The sequence below is a fragment of the Nannospalax galili genome, unplaced genomic scaffold (genome assembly GCF_000622305.1).
Source record: "Nannospalax galili isolate Female #2095 unplaced genomic scaffold, S.galili_v1.0 scaffold39, whole genome shotgun sequence".
Classification (NCBI taxonomy): domain Eukaryota; kingdom Metazoa; phylum Chordata; class Mammalia; order Rodentia; family Spalacidae; genus Nannospalax; species Nannospalax galili.
Window position 1 is genome coordinate 1,159,846 of NW_008346683.1, and position 9,323 is coordinate 1,169,168.

Here is a 9,323-nt window from a genome sequence, read left to right on the forward strand (position 1 = left end):
TCAGCTGGCCGAACTCACAGAGATCCACCTGTCTCTGCCTCCTGAGTGCTGGGATTAAAAGTGTGTGCCACCACGCCTGGCTTCTATCTCTCTTTAAGCCTACTTTCCCTAACACTTTGGGCTGCCCCAACATCTTGGATTTCTTTTCCTCTAAAACTCCTTTCCTCTCCCTGCTATCTGCTTGTTAGTCTGCCACGTACCTGATCTCCATGCTGACTTCAAACCCACGTGTCTTCAAGGCAGTTTTTTCTTCTTCCCTCCTTTTTCCTCCCAAGGCAGCTGCTGAGATTCACAGCTTGCCTGCCCTGAGAATTTTCCTTAAAATTTGAACGAAATTGTCCTAATGCTTCTGTTTGAGTCCATTCTTAAATTGTTTTATGTGAGGTGAATGTGATAACCACTACATTATGGAAACCATCCAAATTGTTTTATGAATGAGACTAAGAGCCCTTAATGGGGGGAACCCTGTTCTTCCCTGTATCGTGACCTCAAGTAGTGGCCTTTGCAGTGAGATGTTCTCTGTTGGACTGGGGATGCTGCCAAGCAGTGGCCTTCCCAGTGAGGCGTGGGATGCCAAAATCATTCCAGCATCTGCCCAGCCCTCGCACTTTGCAAGGTGCTCGCCCCTCCTCCTGGAGCCTCCTAGATACTCTGTGTGTTAGGTGGGAGTTGCTGCCTCCATCCTACTGAAAACAGTTTCCTACGCAAAGTAGAGGCTCAGGCAGAGCATGTGGTCCTGCCCAGGGTCTCCCTTCAAGAAAAGAAAGAGCCAAAGGAAACCTCAGGCTTTCCAGAACAGTGACGCAGACTTTCTAGCTGGATCCTTGCACATGTCCTAGGAAGACAAAGGTCTGGAAAAAGCTCACTGTCACCTTTCAATCATACCAATAAGAATGAGGTTCCTTCCCAACCCAGCAGAATAACCAACGATACTACATTCTTTTTTAAATTTTTAAAAATTTCCTCTATTTTCCCATTTTGAGATTTTCATATCAAAGTCATAAAAGAATGTGCTAAATGTGAACCAAGTGCCAGGTCACTGGCATCTGCTTGCAGGGAGAGGTAGTACCGCCTTTCACCCAACCTGGGCAGCCTGGAGTTGTTCAGCTCTATGTCTGGTTCCAGGAGCATAGTGCTCAGTGCTCAATAAACACATCGGGAAGGAATGTGTAGATGGGCTCATAAATGCATAGCCCCTCTGTTCCTCCTCCTCCATGTAAAGAAATCATCTTTCCAGCTGTTATGTTACAGATGAGGTCCAGAGGGGGCAAGAGACCAGCTGCAGGTTGCACGGCAGGTAAAGTGCAGGGGCGCAAGAGGAGAGCATCCTGTTCTGGAACTTGTCCCCAGCTCTCAGGCAGCCAGACTTCTGAACCAGGAGACCATCTTTGGCTAGTGAGACGGGTGCTGTCCTTTGCTGTTGACTGGTTGCTGTGGCCAGTGCAGCCTTCTGATGTCGTGTTCTGGGCAGCCTCCTGGGCTGTGGGCCATCATTGGATTGTGAAGTGATTTTCCCTGAGGCCCGCTGCACCATGTGCCACCTGCTGTACCAAGAGTGGGGAGCAGCTCGCATTGGGAGAGGATGTCTGGTTCCTATGTTGAAGTGGCACAGACACTGCCCCACTTGGGGTGTGGAGGTGGCAAGATGCAGAGGGCAGGGATGCAGGTCTGCTGGGTGAGAGGGCTGGGCAGGGGCTGCAGCTCCCATGGGTGCTGTGGGACAAGGGTGATCTGTGCAGGCAACCGGGCTGAAGCCAGTTGAGTCTGAACGAGGGGGTAGTGCCCTGTGGGAGGAGCCAGCATGGGCAAAGCAGTGGGCGTCAGCAGGGGACCCTGTCAGGAGAAATCATTGGGGACTGATGAGTTCTGAACGTTACCTAGGACTGTCCCTTCAGCCTCCCAGCTGCTCCCATGGCTGAGCAACTTAGGATGGGTAGTGTGATTGGTTTGTCCTGCCTGGCAGGGACTTTGAGCACCTAACGCCCTGTGTGAACCCATGCCAACCTATCTAGTCCAAACCCTCACAATGTGCCTGGAAAGCACCTTGCTCCATTAGGAAAAACCATCCTTTGGGTCTCTCTGGGGTGTGTAAATCCTATAACCCCAGGCAGCTTTTTTTTTTTTTTTTTTTAAAACTGCTTTGAGCCCCCCCTACACCCCTAAAACTGGTTTGGCCCCGGGGACATTCAATTTTTGGGAGGTGTCTCTAAGGTGCCAAACATTTTCACAGTTTTAATCATTAACCCCCGGCCGCTTTTTTTTTTTTTTTTTTTTAAACTGCTTTGAGCTCCCGCTACACACCTAAAACTGTGTTGGCTCCGTGGACATCTAATATTTAGGAAGTGCTTCTAAGGTGCCAAGAATTTTCCAGGTCTTAAGTCATTTCATCCTTGCCAAAACTTCAGTACTGACCTCTGAGGGACAAGGTGACTTCCAGGTTAAGCTGCAGTAGTGGGATTTGAGCTGGGATGTGAACCCAGACAGTCGACTTTAGAGCCAGCTGCCTACTCTTCTATGCTTTACCCTGTGATTCTGTTTTGTGAGGTACTATGATTGTCACTTAAGGGAACAGAGAGCCAGACACTTATCCCAGAGCCTCATCTTCCAGACACCTCCTTGACCTCCCTATTTCTAGAAGGATTTCCATTGCACTTGGTACTGGAGACACAACCCCTGGGGGCTTCCTCACATCTAAGCCTGGCTGGGATGCTCCAAGATCGTGGTCCCTCCAGGCCACCCTTGAGGAGTGGGCCACTCACAGCCATGTCCAATTTTGCTGGCAGGGCTAAGCTGGCCTCAGGCTGCTGCAGGACACCAAGGCTGCTGATCTTTTCCTGCTTCCTCCACTTGGCTCGCTGATTCTGGAACCAGATCTGTGGTCAGGGGAAAGCGGATGGAGACATGTAAAAGATGTGCTGTCCATCTAGCACCTCCTCCCAAGATGCAGAACAGTGACACCTCCCAACTAACAGGTACTCTACAGTTTATAAAGCCATGTTGTGCAGGGTTTTGCATCCAGAGTGCTCAGAGAAGGGACCAGGATTACAATTGACAGTACATAAAGGGTGGGAGTCGGGTGGGGCTAGAGGACCTGCATGAGTGATAATTGGGAAGGGTATTCGCTGAGCAGAGTCTAAAGAGGTCTCTGCTCTTGCCAGCAGCTGCCACCTGGAAACTGATGCCTATATTTCAGACTCATCCAGTTTCCAATATGGAAATCTTGATTTTCTATGTGAAAGCTTCCGAGCTTTCAAATACTGTGTAGGCCAAATAAAACCCATCTGTGGGCTGTTTTCCACCGGCAGGCCACCAGTTTGCAACCCCTGTGGGCCACTTGGCATCTATAGGTTGAACATTGGCAGATCCCTGCATTCATGGGAACCCTGATGGTCGCTGACATGCGGCCATTTGTACTTGGTGATTCTGGGGAGGCAGGTGTTAGATGCTAGGCTTGATGGCAGACGCAGGTGCTAAACACTCAGCTGGAGCACGATTCCAAATGGGAAGAAAGGGAAGCTGGTTAAGGCAGAACTGGGCTTTAGCCAGAAGGAAAGGAGGTTGGATAAAGAGTGGCATGTTGGCCTGGGCTCCCATTTCAATTTTGAATGAGAACAAGCCCACTGCATATTTTTTAAAAAAATAATATAGAAAACTTTTCAGCGAGAGTGTCGATGATGTTATAGTCAGACCTGGCAGAACTTCCCATGCCAGTCAGGGACTCGAAAATGGAGTGTTTGAAGAGGGCAGAGGTACAACAGGTGACTGTGTCTCCAAGCATGGACAAAGTAGTGGACATTCTGGGGTGCAGAGATGAGAGATGGTAGATTAGGCTGTTGGTGCTGGACCCCCACTCTCCTCTGACCACGGACCCAGGCTCTGCCTACCTCTTTTCTCCCTTCAAGGGGACACAAATGTGCTCTAGATCTGGCCTGGCCAACGGTATCCTGCAAGCTAAAGCCACCTTTCCAAATTTTTTTTCAGTGTCCCATGAACTAAGATAAACACCTTTCCACATTTTTAAAAGGTGGATAAAAAAAGGATCAGAATAATATTTTATAACACCTAAAAATTATATAAAACTTTAATTTTCAATGTTTGTAAATAAAGTTTTTTGGAATGCCACCATGCTCACCTGGTTCTGCAATGGCTGTGGCTGCTTTTAGGTCACCATGGCAGGGTAAATGGTGGCTCTGACAGACTGTACGTCCCTCAAAGCCCAAAGAGGCTCCTCTTAATGGACAAAGTTGGTTGACCCTGTTCTTGATTATTATGACCCACAATGTAACACTTTGAAATATGAACAAGCTGTGAGAGATGGAATGGGGCAGAGATAGATGGAGATCATCAACGTCCCCTCCACGGCCACCCGAAAGGCGAGAACCCTTATAATAAGGGTAATCTCTTTTTTTTTTTTTGGAAAGTAATGTTTGACTGTGATGATGGTCCTTGTGAGATAAAACCTGGACTGGAGATCTCAGTTGGAGTGAACACCCTGAGTGAGACTAGGGTGGAGGGTGGGCACCGTACCTGTACCCGAGCTTCGGGCAGGTTGATCCTGGTGGCCAGCTGGGTGCGGACATGGATGTCGGGGTAGTGGGTGAAGTGGAAGAGTTTCTCCAGCTCCTGAAGCTGCTCTGTGGTGAAGGTGGTACGAACTCTCCTTTTGCTCTTTCTTTCTTCTGTAGGAGAGAACATGCAAGCTGGGTCGGTGATCGTGGCCACTGTGGAGTTGCCTTGATCTCCCTTTCCAACATTTACTGCTGCTACTGAGTCTTGGTCTCTGGCTCCTTGGAACTGGAGCTTAGCAACACTGTCTTGCAGAACACCCTCTAGGCTGATCTCCCTCTCATCTACTCTTGACACTGAAGTCAAGTTCACCTTCTAGAGAATTCTCTGATTTTGTGCCTTTCTGCTGTTCAAATGCCTTTAGGAGCCATTCCTTGTTTGTAATGAGAGATGGCAAGTCACGAGCTGCAGATCAGACCCAGCCCACTGTCTATTCTTAAATAAAGTTTTATTGAAACACAGATCCACACATTACCTTCTATATCATCTCTGCTTTTACATGATAATGGCAGAGTTCAGTCATTGCATCTGAGAGCATATGGGTATACAGCCTAAAACAATTGCCATCTGGCCCTTTACAGAGAGAGTGTGCCAATCTTGGCTTACACAGCTCAGGCTGAGCTGGGCAGCAGCAGGGCCCTGCCTACCTGTCTCCAATCCACCTGTCCAGTTTTACTCAGGTCTGGTTCTGCCAGTGGGCCAGTAAAAAATGAAAATGTGGGGCCTCATGTTCAAAAGGAAGCAAAGAGCCTTTTGTTTTCTTTCCCAGACTCTCTCTACCTGTCATGGTGGTTATTTATTTGTTTGTTTTTGACATGGTCTCCCTAGTCCCAGTCCTCCTGGAGACAAAGCTGGTCTTGATCTCACAGAGAACTGCCTGCCTCTGCCTTCCAAGTGTTTATTTTTTGGTGTGTATGTATATATGTATAGTATATGTGTGTGGTGTATGTGCATGCACAGTGTGTGTGTGTATGTATGCATATACACATGTGCATGCACACAGAGGCCAGAGGAGGGCGTTGGGTGTCCTGTTCTGGCACTTTCCCTTCCATTTACTCCTGAGACAGGGTCTCCCACTGAACCTGGAGTTAGGCTGGCAGTCAGCAAGCCCTATGGATCCTCCTGTCTCTGCCCACCCAACAGCACTGGGGTTATGTTGACTGAACAGAGCTCCACATTCCAATCTCATGACATTTGCTTGATTGCCTAGTTGGACCTCTTCCAAAACACAGATTCCAACATAAAATTGCTAAGAATTTCAAGAGAGTGAACATATGCATTCAACTCCACTTGTGGGGCCTCCCTCTAGGCACAGCGCTCTGTGGAACTGTGTTGGGCATCCACCTCCATCACCCTGCCGAGCTGAGCGCCCAGCCTCTTTCAAGTCGGTGCACAGACTAGCTCTGTAGCATATCGATTAGGTGCTCCTTGCTCTGGTTTTCCTCCAACGGTCTCGTGTACCTGAGACTGATCACCAGTCTTGTCTGCAATTCTAATTTCTACTGGTTCTTTAAGACCTAAGTTAAGTCCTTCTTAATGTAGCAATTTTACTCTTTGACCTTTGCTTGACTTTGAGTACACAGGGTCCAGGGATAGACAACATCAGATGATTGGCCTTGATGTAGAAAGCACTCAATATAAATATGCTGTCTCTAAAATAATATAAAAATATATTTTTTGTAGTGACAAAAAATTAGAGATCCCTAATATTTTCATAAGAGATAATACCTACATTCTACATTCCGTCCTCAAACTGTCCTTCTTTGAGGTGAAAGAGCTGACCAGTGATAATGTCTGAGAAATTCCTTGAAAAGATGAGTACTCAGAAAGAGCCTGCACTCGGAGAAGTAAAGCAGTGCTGCTAACGTTGATAATTCACCGTGCTTCCTTTTTAAAAAATTATTTATGTGTATACGTGTATTGCCTGCATGTAGGTAAGTGCACCTGTGTCATGCAATGCCCGCCGAGGACAGAAGAGGCTGTCAGATCCCCTGGAACTGCAGTTATGGACAGTTGTTAGCGGCCATGTGGGTGCCGGGATTTGAAGCTGGGTCTTCTGCAAGAACAGCCAGTGTTCCTAAACACTGCGCAGTCTCTTCAGTCCCCAATTCACTGTTCTTACAGTAACAGACATGCACCACAAGAGCAGACGGACGTTTCAGAAATGAACTTAAGTATTGGTAAGAATTTTGTAAATGACAAGGTTAGTATTTTAAATTATTAAGGAAAGGATAGATTATTACAAATGATCTCTGAGAGACTATTAGAGGAATAAATAATTACATGTTGGTACGATCTCGGGATGGGGCCTAACACTAAAACATAAAGCATTAGTGGATAATATTGACAAAACATTTGAAACCCTGGCTAAGAAAGAAAAATCCACAGATAAAAACACACATGAGATACAATTAAGTCTAGTCACATAATATATAGATAATGCAGTAATGCCTTCACTGTGTCTAAATCACCAAGGAATGGGCATTCACAGAACCAACCAGAGCAAGAAACAATCTACGTGTCGACAGTCAAGTAGAATTCGCCTTGTATAACCACTCTCGTGTACGGTCTCTGTATTATTTTTATTTTTTTCAATGTATATTTTCACTGAATTTTTGTGCACTTCATACAATACATTTTAATTGTATTTAGACCCTCTCTTCTATCTGTGTCTCCCCATAGTCTGCCCACTGGATTTCATGCATTCTGTCATATATGTTAAGGCCTGACAAGTCAGGTTTGTTTACCTAGATGTCTCTTGGTATGAGTTCATCCACTGGAGCCTGGTCAGCCTATCTAGAGTCACTCCTTTAAAGAAGACCAACTCTCCCTCATCCAGTAGTAATCAGCTGCCAATAGTTCCTCAGCTAAGGTTGGGACCTCCTGCCCATTTCCCCAGTTCTATGCCGTGTTTTTGTCTGATTGAGTTTGCATGGGTCTTGTGCATGCTGACACCATTGCTGTAAGTTCATAAGAGCAAGGTCCCAGAAACCCATAAGGCTCTGTTTCCTTATGGTCAAGCACCACTCATAGCTCTTACAATCTATCTGTCCCCTCTTGTTCAGATGTCCCTGAGCCCTGGGTGGATGAGGTCTAATATCGGAGTCCTATCCAGGGACACACACTCTACAGTCTCTTCTATCTTATTTTTGTTAAACAATATTTTAGTTTTCTTATTCTCTGAAGATTTCATGCTACAGAGATACTTGAACATCCGTGTTCGTTGTGAGTTTATTCACAATAGCTAGGAAATGGAATCAATGGAGGTATCCATCAACCGATGAATGGCTAAGGAAAATGTGGCGCATATACACAATGGAATATTACACATCTGTAAAGACAAAGAAATCATGAAATTTCCAAGTAAATGGATGGCACAGTCTTTTTATTTCGTGGTACTATTTTGAACCCAGAGTTGTGTGTGCATGTTTGGCTACCACTGTGCTATATATCCTCAGGCCTAAATTCATTCTTTAAAAAATATTTACTATTTTTAAAAAATTTTATGTATTTGAGTGTTTTTCCTGCATGTACATAAGTGCACCATGTGTGTGCAAGGCCAGCACAGAGGCCAGAAAAAGATGTCAGGTCCCCTGGAACTGGAGTTATGGATGGTTGTTAGCTGCTATGTGGGTGCTGGGAATCAAACCCAGGTCCTCTGGAAGAGCAGCAAGTGTTTTTAACCATTGAACCATTTCTCCACCCCCCCGCTAAATTCATTCTTATGGTCTGCAAACATTCTTCCTAATTTTTATAGTCCCGGGCAGCGTGGGAAACACAGACTTGCTTGTGGCCAAGAGTAGACAGTGCTCCAGTAGAGCGAAGTGGGCACGGGTTTGGACACACCGCCTGGACTGCTTCTGGGATCACCATTTCTCTCTTTAAAAACTTATTTATACCAGGGTGGTGGCACACGCCTTTAATCCCAGCACTCGGGAGGCAGAGGCAGGCGGATCTCTGTGAGTTCAAGGCCAGCCTGGTCTACATAGTAAGTTCCAGGACAGCTGGGGCTACAGGGAGACCCTGTCTCAAAAAGACCAAAAAATATTTTTTATTTGTTTATTTACATTTTATGTGTACAGTGTACTGCCTGCATGTATGTAAGTGTACCCATGTTGTGCATGCCCTCAGAGGACAGAAGAGGACATTGGATCCCTTGGAAAGGAGTTATGGACAGTTATTAGTGCCATGTGGGTGCTGGGATTTGAACCTGGGTCTTCTGCAAGATCAGCCAGTGCTCTTAACCACTGAACCATCTCTCCAGTCCTCCCCTCCTTTTGGAAGCTATTTTTCTCTCATACCAACCAACTGGTGACTTGGTTTGGTCCAAGGGTTAGAACATGAAATGGCCTATAAGAATCCCCAATTTTTTTTATTGTTTTTAAAAATATTTTGTTTTTTTATGTGTTTGCGTGTATTGCCTGCATGTAGGCAAGTGCACCCGTGTCATGAATTGCCCGTGGAGGACAGAAGAGGCTGTCGGATCCCTTGGGACTGGAGTTACGGACAGTTGTTAGCTGCCATGTTGGTGCTGGGATTTGAACCCTGGTGCTCTGCAAGAACAGTCAGTGTTCTTAACCGCTGAGTCATCTCTCCAGCCCCCAAGAATCCCCAATTAAAAAAAAATTCAATTTTAAATTTTAATTTCCCTTTAGGAAAGGGAATTAGCCTGCTCTAGTGATGGCAGAAGTGGGATCTGAGTCTCGCTTCATCAACTACCACCTTCCTAGTCATCCTGCTGAAGTTGTTTGCAGAGA

The 9,323-nt window shown here is 46.1% G+C and overlaps 1 protein-coding gene across 1 annotated transcript in view; it reads right to left on the reverse strand.

Moving 5' to 3' along the window:
- Positions 1–978: 978 nt before the first annotated feature.
- Positions 979–9,323, reverse strand: part of Isx (intestine specific homeobox) — a 56,316-nt gene continuing 47,971 nt past the window's right edge. Inside the window, exons 4-6 of the mRNA XM_008843100.3 lie at positions 4,528–4,679; positions 2,760–2,873; positions 979–1,833 (exon numbers count right to left, since the gene is read on the reverse strand). Of these exons, the coding sequence (XP_008841322.2) occupies positions 1,594–1,833; positions 2,760–2,873; positions 4,528–4,679 (506 nt within the window). The 3' untranslated portion in view covers positions 979–1,593. The remainder of the gene's footprint in view (positions 1,834–2,759; positions 2,874–4,527; positions 4,680–9,323) is intronic.